Source organism: Indicator indicator, chromosome 12 (genome assembly GCF_027791375.1).
Source record: "Indicator indicator isolate 239-I01 chromosome 12, UM_Iind_1.1, whole genome shotgun sequence".
In the NCBI taxonomy this organism is placed as follows: domain Eukaryota; kingdom Metazoa; phylum Chordata; class Aves; order Piciformes; family Indicatoridae; genus Indicator; species Indicator indicator.
The window spans coordinates 8766233-8784130 of NC_072021.1; the positions used below are offsets into that span (position 1 = coordinate 8766233).

General features: G+C 47.3%; 1 protein-coding gene across 2 annotated transcripts; it reads right to left on the bottom strand.

The window, feature by feature from the left end:
• Positions 1-443: 443 nt before the first annotated feature.
• Positions 444-15718, bottom strand: PABPC1 (poly(A) binding protein cytoplasmic 1). Of its 2 annotated transcripts, XM_054385624.1 has the most exons (16): positions 15010-15718; positions 11700-11732; positions 10372-10565; positions 10170-10285; positions 8348-8487; positions 7182-7276; positions 5537-5674; positions 5353-5448; positions 4660-4932; positions 4393-4486; positions 4110-4217; positions 3154-3305; positions 2652-2736; positions 2375-2505; positions 2034-2129; positions 444-879 (listed from the first exon to the last, which is right to left on the bottom strand). In XM_054385624.1, exons 1-15 carry the CDS (start codon positions 15200-15202, stop codon positions 2037-2039), a joined length of 1941 nt encoding a protein of 646 aa, XP_054241599.1. In that variant the 5' UTR covers positions 15203-15718; the 3' UTR covers positions 444-879; positions 2034-2036. The 2 variants fall into 2 exon arrangements, with proteins under 2 accessions (XP_054241599.1, XP_054241600.1); XM_054385625.1 differs by lacking the exon at positions 11700-11732.
• Between the last annotated feature and the right edge of the window lie 2180 nt (positions 15719-17898).

Sequence of the window (17898 nt, forward strand, 5' to 3'; positions counted from 1 at the left end):
CTTGGTCATTCGCTTCTGCCCAGATGACTCTGCCATCATCTCAGGGTTCCTTTGCCATCTGTAAACCTGGCAGAGAGAGTTTCTTCCACCCAAACCTGTGCAGGTGGTCAAATGGGATGTTGATCTGTTACACAATTCCAGCACACAAGCAAGCCTTTGACAGTAACAGTTCTTACTGCCTATCAGGGAGGGTGTTTAAAGGTCTCTAATTAGACAATGAGAGGAGCTCAGACACCATGCTACTAAGAATTTAAACCCCAGATACAGCCCTTGCTGTTCTGATTTACTGCCCAAGTTCCCGTTACCGGTAACAGGTGGCTAAATGTAGGCTAAACTCTAAAACTGCTGAAGCACTCTACATGGGGATCCTGAACTGGCCTTCCAAACCCCAGCCTCCTGGCAGGTGCAGTAGACACAGGAAAGCAGCACAAGTGAAGCAGTGTTTAAGGAATTTTTATTAAACCAAGAATTTTATAATCCAAATTACGGTTCTTTGCTCAGCTATCAATTCTCACTGTCAACTAAAACAGTGGTGATATTCTGAGCTTTTCCACAGTAAAGAATTACAAAATTAAAGAAAGGAATGCTTTAAATTTTTTGTACTGTGCTGAAAATTCTTTTCCCCGGGTTTATAAAACATTAATTTGTCTTTTTTAATTTTACTATTTTTTTTTCATTTTAAATCAATAAGTAATCTAGGACTAGCATTTCTTTTACTAGCCCCGGCGTTGCTCTGTACATAAGCTTCAAAGTTTCCTTTCCTTTTTTTATTTATTTTATATTTTTGCAATGTTTTTTTCTCAATATTTAATATTTTTCCATGTTTAAATTGTTTTTTCTTCGGTGAAGCGAAGTTCTAGGTTGTAGTCCCGGATCTTTCTGCAAACAAGAAGAGTGGTGTTAGGTTGGGAAATCAAAGCAGCACCTTCTCTTTTGACAGGCCTCCTGCCCCTCTTAGCCCTGCAGCACTCGAGTGAACCAAAGCTCTTCACAAGCAGAACCAGAGGTACCCCAGCTTTATAGAGACACGCAAGTATCCCAAGTCTGTGACATCTGGCAAGCCAAAACCGAGTCTGGAACTAAGCAGCACCCTGCACAGCACTGACAACAGCTGTGCACAATGTGTCATTTGGTACTGCAACTAACTCAACTGCAGGCCACTTCTGCTCAAGGCCAGCACACCAAGACTAAACCATTGTGGAGCACAGAGAGTAATGAACTCAAAGTCTGAGTGTCTAGTTCAGGACAGACAACTTATCCAGCATTTATCTTAGTGTGAAAGTATCACTACCAACAAACAAAAAGCATTACAAAAGAATGAACTCTGGAAAAAACAACTCCGATTCTGTCTCCAAAAGGGAGGTTTCAGAAATTGAAAGACCAAGAAAAGAGATGTTAAGTAATCTAATGTTAAAGCGGGAATCTTTCAACTGACAGCTACAGATGTGGAAAGGAAGTTGATAGACAAAATGTAACTGGAGTGCATGGAGAAGACTCCTGCTATCCTCAGCATCACAACATTTCTCCCTTTCACAACTGTACAGGTATCACCTTGTGCCTCTGTCATGCAGATTAATTAACCCCACAGAAGGTGAAAAACAGTATTTTAATTGATATTAGAAGACAGACACTATGCAGTTTAGCTTTTAATTACTGTGTCATTCTGTATTCTGGCATTCATATCCAAATGGTAGTCTAAGAAAACCCAGGGTTTTAAGCTTACACCAATTCCCCAAGTTCCTCTCCAACAGAATGAACAAGACCAATTGACACCACTGCCCATTTTGCACACGTGCCTGCAACTGCAGCTACATTTGCTGCTAGAAGCAATGCTTTAATGCCAGCTATACAGGCAAGCCAAAATGCCAAGCATTTTCTAACCAAGAGCTACAGGCCTCAGCACAAAACGTGCTTACAGCTGTGACTGTAGCTGCTACCAGGCTGCAAATGATAGAGCCTGGCAGCAACGATGCTACCAAGGCTCTAGACTAAGCTCTATTGTCCCAGCCCAAAGCACACTGCTCAGAACTTACTTATTAAACACTTGGAACCCCAGTGGGGTTATTAACTGCCTTTTGAGCAGCCTCTTTAGCTTGGTGGGCTTGTAGTACGGCCACAGCTTCATCAACCTGTGAAGTGAAAAAGAACACTCAGTAGGGAGAAGTTTGCAGTTTCTGCATGTTCAACTCCAGCCAGTTTAAATGCTGCACATAAACAATGCCTGCTCTGGTACAAGGACAACATTGCAGTGCCAGTTGGTGCCAATCCAAGTAATGTACCCTCTTGCCCTGGGCCAGCACTGCGTTGCTGCAGCTTCACTGTGCCACCAGACCCCTGTTTAACCAGTGCAGACTTCACTGCAGAGCCCACCCACCTTCGAACGAAGAGACTCAGGAGACTCGAGCATGTGGAGGAGTTCAGAGTTGTCAATCTCCAGCAGCATCCCGGTGATCTTACCCGCCAGAGTGGGGTGCATGTTTTGGATGAGAGGAAAGAGACGTTCGCCTGCAGAGAAGAAAGATCATCACTGACAAATCTCATCTGACAAACAGCCTAGGATTTAAGCAGCCACTCATTCTGCACTTGAAGACTGATAAAAGAGTACGTCCCTCTCCTGCTACGAGGCATGGAGAAAGGTGTCAGGTACATACCTAACATCTGCTTTTGCTCTTGTGGAGGGGCAGAAGCCAACATGGAAGCAGTCAAGGGTTCCTGACCTTGCACATGGACAGCAGGCTGTAAACGAACAGCATTTCAAAATTAAATTCTAGTTCACAATTAGGTCCATCTTCAAATACCCAGCACTCCACAGCTCAGCATAAACACTGCCCACACTGTCAGGAACAGAGAGGAAGTTACAACTACTGTAATCAAAGAGTGCTGGTTATAGCTGGAAGTTAGCATCAACTGCTCTGTTGGGGAACACACAGAACAGAGTTCAGGCTTAAGGTATCAAGCAGCTGGCAAACATGAAGCAACACAGGATCACGTCTGTCCCATGTGAACTTGAGTTGTACTTAAACCTCCCCCAAGGCTCTGCTGCCGCAGCATAGAGCCTCAATTCTACAATAACAAAGACAACCTCTAAGGGTTAAGTGCCCCCTCCAGCAGCTTCCTCTGCAAAAACACAGAGCTGCTGCTGTCAGGGCTCACCTGCTGCATGGCAACCTGTGGCTGCGTGTTGAGGTGCTGCTGAGGGTTGCGGACGCCCGCGGCGTATTTGTACTGCGGGACTGTGCGGACAGGAGTGGCGGCAGTGGCTGCTGCTGCGGGGCGCGGGCCCATGGTCTGCGTCGATGTATTGGCTGCAAGCACAGGGCAGTGTTGCAGTTAGCGTGCACCAGCTACCAAAACCCAGCAACCAGCCCCAGGGGGTGCCCAGTGGGGGAGTTACATTACAGATGCCTCTCAGTAGCACTGTCAGCTGTCACAGCACTGCTCACAGCTGAAAGGTCAACCCTTGACATCTGCTGGGTGTCACCTCCCAGTCACTTCACTCATTAATTGTTTTTCTTTCATGCTACTGAAAAATGTGAGCAAACATCCACCTCGGCTGAGCATTCCTTGAACTCCAACCTCAAACAACACTATTTCCTGAGCACATTAACAGGTGTCCTAAAACAGGTATTTTCATGAAGGAGATAGCTAAAAATACTGCTGCCTGCCACAGCCAGAGAACGCAGAGTGCCCAGTAAGCAGCTCTGGTTCTCTCAGGGATGTGCAGATACTCATACTTGACACCAGCTCCCACTGTTACATGACCAAATAGTGAGAGCTAAAATTCTCTCATCTTGGTATCACAAGTGCCTCAGGGATGCGTAGGGCTGGCAGCAGCTGCCAGTAACAATCCTGGGGTATTATTAAAATGCACACTAAAAGCAAAAAAAGGCTCATGATGAAGAAATGGCACTGCAGCAGCAATCACTGCTGGGCCAGTATTTACAACAGCTACTAGAAGGTGATACTAGCTCACTCATTTAGTAAGAGCCAGAAACGGAAGGAAGTGTTACCACATGTCATGTTGAACTTAAATGCTTTTGAGAGCCCATGTGGAATCGTCAATATTACCCCCAAAATCTAATACTTCATTTTGCATAAAGGGAACTTACCAACACGTTGTGTGGACATAACTCGTGGGACTTGTGAAGCTGGTCTCATGGTACTGAAGGGTGGTCTGGGTGCTGCTGGGCGGATAGCACCAGGCATGTTCTGGAATGCTGTGTTGGACAGAAAGCACAGCAAAAGTCACATGGTGGAATACCTACTGGTGAAGAGTCTGGAAGTGCCACCACCAACATGACACAAGACTGACACTGAAATTGCATCAAAAGTGCAAAAGATAAAGCTCTGGAGCTGATTTCAACCACTGGGAGGAGGAAGGAGAGGACTTACGATGAGGTCTGGCACCCTGAGCAGTCCAGCGAGGACTAGGTCTGGCAAGCTGGGCGAGCTGGTTGGTGGGATAGTATGCAGCACGGTTCTGAGTCTGTCACAAAACACAATGTGGCACTTAGCTTTGGAGGGCACACTCAGCACTCCACAGTTTCTGCTATGAAATCAGACTGCTGAAATGCTGGGCATGTGCCAGTAACTGTATTTACTGTTCAGTCTGAGCAGATTTTCACACAGCACAGTTCTGCTCCTGATCTCTACACCCACCTGTGGGATAGCTGCCATGAAGTAACCTGAAGGAGGTGCTGGCTGGTAGGGATTGATGACAGGGTTAGGTACTGCTCTCACAGTTGCCATTCTCTGCATATACTGGTTGGTGAGGTGAGCTTGGCGCTCTTCTTTACGCTGGGCTAGAGCTACGTATAATGGTTTAGTAGCCACAATTCTACCATTCATTTCTGTGACAGCTTTGGTGGCTTCTTCTGGTGATGAAAAGCACACGAATCCAAACCCTTTGCTGCGGCCACCTTCCATCATGACCTGTCAACACAAAGTGGACCTTTACAACAGAAGAATGCCCTATCTGCTAGACCCACACAAGTTTCTTCTGGCAGCCTGCTGCAAGTGACACCACACATTTCTTTTCTGAATTGATTTATAACAAGGAATATCACCGATAGCTGTTTTTTGAATGCAGATGAAAATGCCAGCAATGAGCACATTACTGCAGTGCAAAGATGCTTTTTTCCTCTCACTAGTATCAGCACTCAGCTTATTTCAAGAAAGAATAATCATAGGAGATTAGCCTGAGATGGACAATTGTCCAGAAGACAGATGCCCATGTACACTGCAGTGAGCAGCAGTGGTTGAGTGAGTGGGTCACACCTGTTAGTCAATGAAATAAACGGCCCTTCCCTGTCCACTTTTAGAGGAGGAAGAAGCACAAGTTCCAAGCCTTACCTTTGCACTGGTGATTGTTCCAAACGGCGAGAACTCTTTCCGCAGACGCTCATCATCAATGCCGTCATCCAGATTTTTCACATAAAGGTTGACACCCTACAAAAAAAAGCAAGTGATTTTTGAAAGCAAACAGCCATTGTAAATCTAAAAATAATCAGTTAGCCCTCTTGCATTGACACTGCACCTGGTATCTGGTGATCCTGTCCTGCTTCATCTGTTCGAACTTGCGCTTCAGCTCTGTCTGCCTTTCCACCTTTTTCTGAGCCCGGCCAACATAGATTTGTTTCCCGTTGAGCTCCTTCCCATTCATCTCATCCACAGCCTTAATTAATGAACAAGAGGTTAGCATTGTTTTGTATTCCAGGGTGTTCAGGCATACAAAAACAAAAGGTAATTTAAAGATACAGTGACAACAGGATTCCAGAAAAAGAGCCAGTCCATCTAGCTGAGACCAAACACCCAGAGGCTTCCCCCTTGCCCACTTTGAGTGTGCTTTTGTGCGGGTAAAGAAAAGTCATAAGTAGCGGAGAAATTTTTGTTATAGAGTGAGGAAAAAACCAAACCAAACAGCAAGTCACAGAATGAGGAACTATTTCTCCAGCCTGACCTTGCTAAAGGCAGAGAAAAGAACATAAATGAAGCTGAAGAGCTCTCACCCACTCAACATGACTTCTGTTTTGTAAAGTAACATCTAAAACTGTCTTGTCAAGAGTTTCTCCTGTGTTAAGCCACAGCTGGTATATTTGTCCTTTTAAAATCTTCATGAAGGAAACACTTCAAGAAAATGCGAACTTTTTTCCTTTGTGCTGCTTGGAGTTACAACCACTAGGATGTGAAACTCTGGCGCAGATATATTCAATTCATTTAAACCCAGAAGTCACCAGTTCATTGTGTATTTTCCTGATTAAAGCCATTAAGCACATTTACTGAGATATTAGAATTTTATGTTATTTTTAAACACCCATCCTGGGATCCTAACTACTGTAAGATGAACAATTCATCAGTGCGTATGTACCAGACTGAACAATGTAGATGTAAGACAGGATTTGTTCTAATCTCTTGCTTGTGTACTTGCAGTACTGACAGACCACAAACATGCCTTTTGAAAGCAAACTTCATTTGTTGCCTCGATTTGTTCTGAGTTTTTCTCCTGATGTTATGCCCCCTACTGCCACAGCCAACTGCTTCCTCAAAGCAGCCAGCTGACAAAGGCTGAAGTTATGCAGCACACTGGCATGCTGTCGACATGAATTCAAAGTATCTTCCAAAGATACTCTTCAGAGTAAAAGCAACATGACAGGGCTCTGTGGCTATTTTCTTGCAGCTGTGACAAACATGTGCCATAAACCCAGTAACTTTCCTGCTGACTTTGCAGTGCTGAAGTTTGAAAACACAATACTTTCTGCCCTGCACAAATATTTTGTGCAACCACTCTGGATTCAGTGATTCACCTGGGTTTTGCAGAGCTGTAATAATGTACCGTGCTTGTATGTTGCCCAGCACGAGGGAGTCCTAATCTCATTGAGACCTTTAAGCCTAACTACAACAGGTTATTAAATGATTCAGGATTCCCTGTTTCTACACTAGTTCCAGCTCTGCAGAGTACCTTGACTGAAGAAGCTCCTCAAATCAGCTGACATTTGCTCATAGGCAAGCTTTCTAAATGACAGAAACTATGCCAAGTCATTCAGGAAGTGGACACATGTTTTTGCAGTGTCCCAGACCAATGAAAAACTCTTCAACAAATGGACAAGACTTAAAACCACTCAATGAAACAGACTGTTTGGGTCTCAGTTACAGAATTCTTAAAACGAAATCCAAACTCTTACTTTTTGAGCATCTTCATGTCTTTCAAAGCTAACAAAGCCAAAGCCTTTGGATTTTCCACTCTCATCGGTCATAACTTTCACACTTAGGGCAGGACCTACAAAAAGAGAATTAAATGCTAATGCTTAGTATACAGAGTGTATTGGGAACATCCTGTTCACACGACTTAACACTGAGTTTAAACGTTTCACTTGCGTTACAAAGCACTGCTGCATCAATGGAAGCATCCAGCAAATGTGACCCATTAATACACAACTGCCAGTTTGCTCTGATGCTGAACTTCAGCCATTACAACTAAGCCTACCAAGCCACCTCTCAAAAGCAGCAGTTCCCAGCCTCAGCTGAGACAGGTATTACCAGCTGCATTTGTTAGCGCTTCAACCACAGACCCCAGCACTGGAAAGCAATTTCTGGTAAATGCTGCTTAGGGCTGCTATAGAGTATCTCCTACATGAGCCTTTGTCTTGCTTTACACCATATCCACTGGAGAACAACAAAGGCATGCAGGAAAGAAAACAACAAAACAGCTGAGGCTGAAATTCAGAGTCATAGAATGTCAGGGGTTGGAAGGGACTGTACCCTACAAACCAGATGAAGGAGTTGGCCATTTCCTGTTTGGATGATGACACATCCCATACTTTAAGGGAGCACAATCATCTGCCTGCTGGAATTCTGCTCCGTGCACAACAAACAGCTTGCCTGGAGAGGTTCCCTGTAATGTATTTGCTCAACAATGCAACTGGACAATGAAAGCAGAGATGCTCTGAGTAAGAAGTCTGCAGGTCATCAAAGCAGTCGCAAACTCATTTGTCATGTATCCTGTAGTGAATTCTTAACATCAGCCAGTACTGAAACACTTCCATTCGCAACTTTAAAACGTGCAAAACCTATTCAAAAGACTGTTTGGGCTCATTATTAGCAACAGTTTTGGTGGCAGGATTACATCTGCTGTCTGTCCTCTTTAAAATTCTGTAGTGGATGTCACTGCCCTCTGGATGTGACACTGGAATTAAGAACCAGCTTTTCAGTACAGCTCTAATCTTTAAATCAACACCAGCCAGCCAGCTGAAGCCTTCTGTTGTACACTGTACAGCACTGTACAGGTAAGATAGAAGGAGCACCCTGAAGTTCATTCATGTTTATATAAACTTAGAGTTTAAGACATTACCAAACTTGCCAAAGAGTTCCTTAAGTCTCTCATCATCCATGTCTTCTCCAAAATTCTTGATGTAAACATTGGTGAATTCCTTTGCTCTGGCTCCAAGCTCTGCCTCGCGTTCCTTGCGGGATTTAAACCTTCCAACAAATCTAGTTGCAGGAAGACAGAACAGTGTAGATTAAAGCAATTCTGTCAAGGGAGAACATTTTATTTCATCCTCTGGCATCACATTTAACCAATCTCACTGTTCATATCACACATGAAATTCCTCAGATAAATCTTTACAATGGAACTCCACTGAAAAATGAGCATTGCTGTCCTTTGCTCCATCAGTGTGCCTGCCACAGCTACCAGCACAACAATACTGTCACCAGTGCTGAGACTCTTCACCCAGACCAAACAACCTTCCACAACATGAGCTGGGCAATGGAAGAGCTTTAGGTAGAGTGGCTAAAGAGAAGCTCTGGATATTGGCACAATCCCATAGCCATTCTGACAATCTGGCAGCAGCTACCATTCTCCAGAAAAGTGTTTAAGCAAGGGATGTTTAAATGTGCCCCTCCCCACTCTCACACAGCTTCCAGCCTATCCAAGTTTGTGTTGTTTTGGAGGTTTTTTTTCCCCTTTTTCTTTTTCTTTTTTTTTTTTTATTGTGGGCTTGGGGCTTTTTCATTTGTTTGGTTGGCTTCTTTCTTTAAATAATCTTAGGAAAATAAATAGTTCAACTTGGTTTTTAGTAAAATCCCACTGCAGTTGGGCTGGGGAACACCCAAGCTGGGTTCACACCATCAGAGAAAGAACACAAGCTGAACACAACACTCTGCAACCCAAGGAGCTGCTCTAGTACAGACATGGCTAATGTTGATTTCTGACTGTAACAGACATTTGCTCTCAATTTTTATTATATTGTCCAATTTTATAGGTCTAAATCTGACAAATCCAATAAGGTAGCACACAGTAACTCAATACTTTCTTAACCTTTGATTTATTGTAATGCCTGATTCATATTGAACAAGGATTAATTTAGGAAGATTGTATAAGGTGGAAGTTGAGTAAAAACCTCCACACTGTGCCACCTGAACACAGAACAAGCAGGAAAATTAAAGCTTCAAAATACTTTCTCCCTGTACGTGGCTTGATCACCCACCTGTACATGTAAAAACAATCCATGATGGCAAACTCAAACTGATTTATGTTACCCTTTTTCCAAGTCCTCTCAAGTATGTACAAAGTTGTTCTTTTGCAACTATACCTAATACTGTAATGATCCCTTAGGCATAGCTGAGGGACAGTCACCCTTCCCCCAGCCTAGATAACACCCAACCAACCAGCCAAGTAACTTTTGTTCCTACAGAACAGTGTTCCTGTAGTTTTATTTGCTGCTGTTTCCTAGATGTGCCTGTTAACAGTCATGCATATAAAACCTCAGGGTAATCTGACTGCTCTTTAGGACTGAGTGACTCCAGAGTTTACAGTTTCATCCAAAAAATGGACAGCGTACCTACCTCACAACTCTTACAAAGTATTATTTGAAGTACCCTGTACATTGTATTTTACCTCAGACCAGTTAAGATCTGAAACCCAGAGGAGCTCCCAAATCCCCACTGCAGCACTGGCCTGTAAGACAACTAATATAGCAGCTTTTTCCCGAGAGCCCACTGCTAGCCTCACTGAACTTACTCTGCCTTTCCAACAGGCAGGATGCAATTCCCAGTGTTCCTAGCACTAGGATTCTAAACGCTCTTCCCAACCAGCTGTGTTTCCTAGGCGAGCTCCAGCTGCCTGTGCCCGGCAGCTGCGGTGCAGCCCGTGGTCCCTGTGCCATACTCACACTTTGCGGTCGTTCAGCAGCATGCCGTTCATCTTCTCAATAGCTCGCTCTGCGGCTTCTTGTGTCTCGAAGTGTACAAACCCATACCCCTTGGAGCCGTTCTCATCGCACACCACCTGTTAAAGAAAGCCCTGCTGTAACATCCATGGACCCTCTGCACCACAGACGGGGGGCTGCTGTGACACCACCGCTCTGCACTGACCTTACAGGACAGGATGTTCCCAAAGGCAGAGAAGGTGTCGTACAAAGCTTTGTTGTCGATCGATTTGTCCAGGTTCTTGATGAAGATGTTCCCTACACCACTCTTGCGGAGAGATGGATCGCGCTGGGACCACATGATGCGCACTGGCTTGCCCTTGATGACATCGAAGTTCATGGTATCCAAAGCTCGTTCAGCTGGAAAACACACCACAGGATCAGCAGGAAACATGGAAGCTGTCTTAACAAGCACATAAGGGGCTTCTCAAGTAGGACTGTTTGAGGTGCAGAACTAAACCCTCAACACAATACACCCCACTGGTTTGAGCAAGTAACTGGCAAAATGCTCCTCAGCAGAAGCTGCACTAAGCAAGTTAGCTGAAGGAGCTGTAGAAACCCCAGCAGCCTAAAGGATTGGATCCCACAAGACAGTATGGAGAAGAGGTATGTAGCAATGGGACAACACACTCCACAGGAGAAAAGTTTGGCCACATGGATGTATCTCAATAAAGATGCCTTTAAGGGTAAAACCTGTGCCTGTATGAGGCCTTTTGCAAACACCAGCATAACCCCCACACACCAACACCCCTCAACTGACAACATTCATTTGCTAGATACAGTTCAAGCCTGGTTCACACAACTCTCCTGAGTGACAAAGAAGATGCCTGATGGACTTCCAGGCAACAGGCTGTTCCAAGAGATTTAAACCCCGCATGTACTTGATTTTGAAAATCTGACATTAGGCAGCTGTTAGAACCTTGTGCTCAAACACATCAAAGTGCAATGAAGGAGCAAGCACTAAGAGCACAAAAGGAAGTGACATAAACTGGGTTTTGTTACTGCAGGGGAGAAACTTTTCCAACAGATCTCCAGAACTAACTCTTCAAAACCTGAATTTAAGATTTCAGTGTATTTCGGTGGGAGTTTCCAAATGCCCTTTCAAAGCAACAAAGTATCTTTGATATTTTAAGTCAACAAGGTGTTTAAGAAGAACCAGGAGCATTTCTCAAATATGGCAAACATTTATGACGTTCTGCACTAGCTCCTGCTCATCACTACTCTTGCAGGTCTGGAAGACGACTGAATATAAAGACCTGAAGTCCACACCCATTGGTACTAATTCTTTTCACTGCAATTTGCATGTAGCAGAGCACTATGATGCAAACAGTAACCATGTCAATTAATGGCTTTTCTTAGGGGGACTAAGGGCTAATCACATAGTGAAAACCCTCATTTGACATTTTTGTTGAGCACTGCTTTCATCTGTAGCTGTATTGGGTATGGTGGCTGAAGAAAATGAGCAGCCAGCTTCTGGTCCAGCCGGAACACCACCTTTTATGTTCCTTCCCGATCCGAGAAAGACATCTGTAGAAGTTAATGAGAGACATATCTAATATTGGTATCTTATACAGCTATTGATAGCTTATACAGCTATTGATACTCTTACCATATTCATATAACAGTATCAAGTCAAGAATTGATTTAGGCTGAAGCCACCAATAAAATATAAGCATTGCCAGTTTTTTAAGTAAGTTAACAAAGCTTTCACAAACTTTAATAGAAATTAAGCAAGAGACACATTAAAAAGCACTGAAAATCTTTTACATTATAGAATAAAAAAAAAAACTAAACAAAACAAAACCCCATGACTGTAGTATCAGACTGGCCACAACAGAAGCATCAAATGCCTTGGTACTGTCCTGGAAGTCATTAGAATTATTACTGCCAGCACCAGCAAAAGTGCCAGCAACAACCAATTCATTATTTCCAGAAGTAGCAACAGGGCTTCCTTTGCTAGGAAAGAGGTTTCTCCAATTTGTGCTAATTGCTTCTAGAATAATCCTGACACTCCTCACAAATTTCTGTTTCCTGGACACATTTCCACACGTCTGCCTCCAGCCAGGTCCCTGCTAGCCCCCATACACCACCACGCTCAGCTAAGGGTGAGTACCTATCTTTAATCAATGCATGTGCTTCACTCAGACAAGGACAGTTCTTTTCATCTCTTTTACAGACCACACTATAATTCCACAATGGATTTTAAAACATTGCTAGTAATACCTCCAACCAGCTACAAGCCACTCTCATTAAAATTCATAACTAGTAAGACAGGCTTATTTCCATTACATTCCAGCCACTAAAGGCTGCATGCTGGTTTGCAGGAAGCAATTGCACTCAGTAGTTAACTTGTTACCAAGTGGACACACCTACCCTTGCTGTACTTCTGCTGATTGTGCTGGAGCTCTTATTGAATGAGTCACCAGTTCCCATTTCAGCCGTGAGCGACTGGACACTCCACTTTAGAACAATTTCAGAAGCACCCTGAACATGCTTGCTGCTAAACTGTGCTACAAAGGCACAAAGCAGCAGCTGTAAAATAATAAACCTCTGGAAATATTTCAAGCATCTAAAGGGAGAAGTGCAGCTTCAGATTACTCAAGGGTATTTCTAGGTTAGTGATTTCAAATAAGATTTCCTTGAGTTTCATTCTGGGCTATGACTCAAAGCTCAGCAGTGTCACGGCTGTGAAGCATGTGCATGCCTCGCACGTCATCAGGCTTCACCAGCTTTTGGAAGAGCTGTGAGCACCCTCCTCTACAAACACACCTTCAAAGGCCTCTCCAAGCCTCACCTAGTTGTTTCTTGCTGTTACTAACAAGAATAGCACGAGGTGTAGCTCAGCTCAGAGTTAGGCTAAAACAAGAAAAGGCAGCTAGCTCAGAATCAAAACAGCGTTACTGTAATAACCATTCATCCTCAGAGCTACTTCAAGGTTTCACTAAATGGATAGAATGATCTATAAAAAAAAAAAGTCAGCAAATGCTTCCAAGGCATTTTCCAGGCACACCAAATTCAGACTCATCTCAGTGCATCCCAACTAGTGCTGCCAGATACATGCCAGATGCAAAGTTTGATACAGAGCAGAAATACTTTCATCTGGCCTGCCTAGGTGTAGAGCACAGTAAGTGTGCCTCCCAGGGTCTGAAAAATCCTCCCAACGTGTGGAGCAGCAGCATTTTCGTAAGAGGATGTTCTCAGGTGAAAAAGCTGTGTTTGTTCCCATACTTGAATAATTACTAAGTCACAAAAACGTGGGGTTGAACTGGTTGCTCAACTACAAAATGCCAAAGCTGTCCCTTACAGGACTCTGACATTACTAAGGAGAAGCATCTGAATCGCCTTCAATTTCTGCTTTGATCCCATCCTACCACAGCACTGAACGGTGCTAATGACTTTTTTGCTTGCTTTGAGAGTAAACTGTAGATTTGTGTTGAACGGAAGTGTTTTAAAGCAAGCATCCAAATAATTTTATCCTAAACAACGGCAGAATAAACTGAAAGCCCTCTCCAGCAGAGAACTGGGAACAGGTGAACCATCAGCCTATTAAACGGAGGGGGCAGCAACTTTTACCATTTACATACAGGTGTCATCGGCACACCAAAGTCTGGTAATGGCTACAGACCAAAGCCAATCTTGAAAGCCACTTAATCTAATTGCTTGGGAAGTTTGTAATTCCCATCTCCCACTTTCATATGGTCAAAACTGAAGCCATTACAATGGAAAGCAGTTTGCTTTATATCAAGTATGCTCTAGTTGGCAGAATCATTTTTTTCTTTTGATTGTACCCCAGGAAAATCAGAATCTCTTCAGTTCTTCTATGGAAACAATCCCCAAACGAACAAAACTGGACGCCGAACTTAAGCAGAACCATGACCAGAAGTACATGACAAGTTTCTTTACTGATAACAAGTTTAGAGAACCAACAACTCGTCATGTGAAACAAGTTTAATAAAACACAACTTGGGAAAGAAACACAGTGTCAGGCAGATTACTGCCAAGAAAAATGGATCAGGACACTGCTTGCTGCACGAAGAGCGGGCAAAGGAGGCCCAAGAAAGCTCACCCCCTCCCCACACGTGACGGCCCTGCCATGGTGCCTTAGGGTATTGTGGCTCGGGCCTGCGCTTTGCCCGGACGGCTGCGAAACTCCCGAGCCAAGGCGGTATGTCCTACTTCCTTCTTTTGGCCTCTTACTCACTCAAACACACCCAGCTCCTGCGCAGTCATTAAAAGGTGCTAATGACTGTGAGCGTTCTCGAAGCTGGCCTTCATTTCGCATTCCTGCTGCGGCCGCGCACCGATATGCTTGTCTGTGAAGAACCCCTACCCTCCCCGCGGCCTCCGGGAGCCGCAGCCATCTGGGGCAGTTCCGCCAGGCCTCGGCCTTTTCGGCGAGGGCGCCTGGGCCCTTTTTTTTCCATGGCCGGGGCCCTGCGCCGGCTTTCGGTTCCCGGCGGCGGGGCGCGTAAGCGCCTCCCCACCCCGCCCCGCTCCACGCCACGAGGCGCGGGCGGCCCCGGGCCGCGTGTCAGCCAGCAGCGGCCCCACCGCCAACTTCCCCCCGCGCGGCAACAACTTCGCCCCGTCCCGGCAACGCCAACACCGGCCCCAGGAACGCCCAGGCGGGGAAAATGGATGCGGGGCGGCGGCACTGGGGCGGGGGGGGGAAGCCGCGCCGAGCCCAAGTGGGGGTGGGGGAGAAACATGGCTCCTCTGCCGGCGGCCTCCCCAGCTCTCCCCTCACTGCCTCGCCCACCGATCCCAGCTCCTTTCCCCTACGGCCCAGTCCCCGGCCACTCACCGTCGGCGGGCTGCTGGAAGTTGACATAGGCGTAGCCGAGCGACCGGCGGGTGATCATGTCCCTGCAGACGCGGATGGAAAGGATCGGCCCAGCAGGGCTGAACTTCTCGTAGAGCATGGCCTCCGTCACGTCGGGGTGTAGGTCCCCCACGTAGAGGGAGGCCATAGGGTAGCTAGGGGCGCTGGGGTTCATCCTGCCGCCGTCTCCAGGCGTTGGAGGGCAAAGGGGGGGCGCTGACGAGGCGAGGAGGCCGCGGCGGCCCGGCGGTCCGTGAAGGCAGGGACCGGCGGTGTCGGAGCTGGGAAGGGGGCACTCCGGAGGCGGATTCGAAACTTAACGGCCGCGAGAGGCGGATGCGCGGCGGCGGGTGAAAACGGTGGGAGGGGGTCTGGCTCACTCTGTGCCGGGCCTGGTGAAGGTGGCGGCGGCGGCGGCTGCTGCTGGCCTCAGCGGGGGTCAGGCTCGCTCTGTGTCTCCTCTCGGCTGCGCCGGGTCCGGGGGCTTCGCTTCACCGGGTTATTTTTTTATCAAACCGGCCGGTTGTAGAAGGTTGTCGGAAGATGGAAGAGGGAAGGGGTTTTTTTAGAGATTTTTTAGGATTTTTTGATTTTTTTTGTCTTTTTTATATTTTTAGTAATAAATGGTGCGGCGGGGCCGGGCCGGCGTGTCCGGGTGTCCGGAGCACACGCACTGCGCACACAGCTCCGACGGCGGCCGGGGGACAAGGGGGAGGCCGCCGCCCCGGCCGCGCACTATATATACCCGCCCCGCCCCCACCCGCCCCCACCGCGCCGCACGCCACGCACCGACAGCGCGCACGGCGCAGGCGCCGCCGTGGGGGGAGGCGGAGAGACGCGCGGCGTCGGCGCCCAGGGAGGAGGGGCGGCAGCTCACGCGCATGCGCCGGGGCCTCCGTCGGGGAAGCGGCGGCAGGGAGCGCGTCTGCGCCTGTGACCTCACGAGGGCCGTCGGGGCCCGGCGGCAGCGCGCAGGCGCGCGTGCGGGCGCACATGTGCGCGGCCGAAGAGCGCCGCGGGGAGGCGGCCAGGGCAAGGGGCGCGTGCACACCGAGTCGGCCGGCGGCGTCGGGCGCTGGGGGTCAGCAGCCGTAAGCGCGCGCACCGCCCCGCGCGCGCCTCGGGCCGCCCGTGGAGGGAGCGGGCGGCCACGGGCAAGGAAGGTCGCGTGCCGGCCGGAAGGGGCTGTTCACGACCGACTCTCGGCGCACGCGCGGCAGGGCCGCTTCCGCCGGAGGGGTCGGGACGCTGAGGCACGTGACGCTCCCGCCCAGAGGCGGTGGCGTGACGGGAACGGTACCTCCGCAGGGCCGGGCCTGCTCGGGACGGGGCAGCTGCGCTCGCGTTCCCTCGTTCCCTGTTAGGGTTTCGCGCTGCTGCGCGGCAGACGAACGCCCGTCCTCCCGGTGACGGCTTGTCGATGCCTCTCGAGCAGCCGCGTTTCCTGGCGCCGTGTCTCTGCTGGACGGGACTCAGTCGTCGGGGCCGTGGTTGTGCCGTTTGTTAGAGGGCAGCCAGAGCTTTCCGCCAGCGGCGGGTGGGCTCGGGCCTTCCTCGGAACTTGTTTTTTCTTCCGAGGCTGGTTCGGGCGTTAGGCGGTGTCGCCACACGCTTGCACCGGCATTCGGAAACTGACGGGGAACGCAGCGATGCCTTCAGTAAACCCCCGAGCTGTGCCGGCCATAGCCGCACTTCGTCAGTGCTGGGGAATTTGCTCAAGATCAGTAAAACACTGGAGGAAAATGTGAAGCTGTGTTTCCAGGAGAATTGTTAGCAGGCTGGCAAAGCCACAATCCTGGGTTTAGTAGAAAGGAAGAGTTTAGGTGCTGCTCCGGTTGTTCCTGAAGTTTGACGTACTTGGTTACTGTATTTTGTGTTATTAAAGTTTTTCTTCTAGATTGAATGATACCAGGAATTAGCTAATACGTCTTTGTACTCTTGATATGCATATGAGGTATTCCGGACAGTCGTGGGGTATGAAATAAAGGCAATGATGTCCCACTGCAAGCTTGTCAAATGAGTGTTGTGAGTTGTGCTGTATCAAGGATTTGTCAGAGGGAGGAAGCAGTCCTGAGCTTGTGCCAAGCATAGTGCTGGCTTGCTGTTAGCTGTAGTCTTCAGTCCTAAAAGAAATTAAGCCATTCACGAAAGGAAATTTAAAAAAAAGAAAGAAAGGTATTTTCCAGTAGTTTACGATTCTCTTGAGGTTTTTATTCTCAGAAAAAGAGCAGAATCAAATCAGATGTGCTTCATTTCTGCTGAACAAATCAGTACAAATGTCAAGCAAGAAGGCAGAAATCTTGGAGATAACAGCTCTTTTACTAGCCCTGAAGCTTTTCCTGCTGTGGGGGATGTTTTTTAATATAGCTTCAGTAGAAAGATTTCTTTGTATTTTTGTATCTTATTTTCTTGGCTTGTATTTTGTGTCTTTGTTTTATTTTTCTCTCCCCAGCATTAGCCATCTTGGGTTCAAACAGAGCCGTGGGAGGGGGTACCTGTAGAACTGTGCTGTCATACCTGAAGGATTCCATTTGCACTCAGCAGCTGCTGCAGTTTTACTGCCTCTTGTTGGAGGTCACCCAACCCACAGCAGAGCTGGCATCTCCCCATCTGCTGCATGGCAAGTGATGTCTTGGTTCAAACCCCACCCTCCACTCTTGTTTTAAACAGACTGCCTGAGTGCTGAGAACAGACACTGGCCCCGCCCTGCTGCAGCCATAGTTCTGCAGGGGAGGGAAGCAAATAGCCCGAGTCAGTGTTTGTACTGAGGCCTGGTGGGTCAGCATAGCAAAAGAAAATCTGTGGTTTAAATACTGGTTCTAATGCCCTCCCTAGGATGTGTTGTGTACTGTTGCTGTGTTTCTCTCCCTT

Coding starts and splice junctions, on each gene's coding strand:
- PABPC1 (XM_054385624.1), bottom strand. CDS start 15,202: ATGAACCCCAGCGCCCCTAGCTACCCTATGGCCTCCCTCTACGTGGGG. Junction 3,306..4,109: donor TATGTCCACACAACGTGTTG/GTAAGTTCCCTT, acceptor CTGTGCTTGCAG/CCAATACATCGACGCAGACC. Junction 2,130..2,374: donor CTGAGTCTCTTCGTTCGAAG/GTGGGTGGGCTC, acceptor TTCACTTCACAG/GTTGATGAAGCTGTGGCCGT.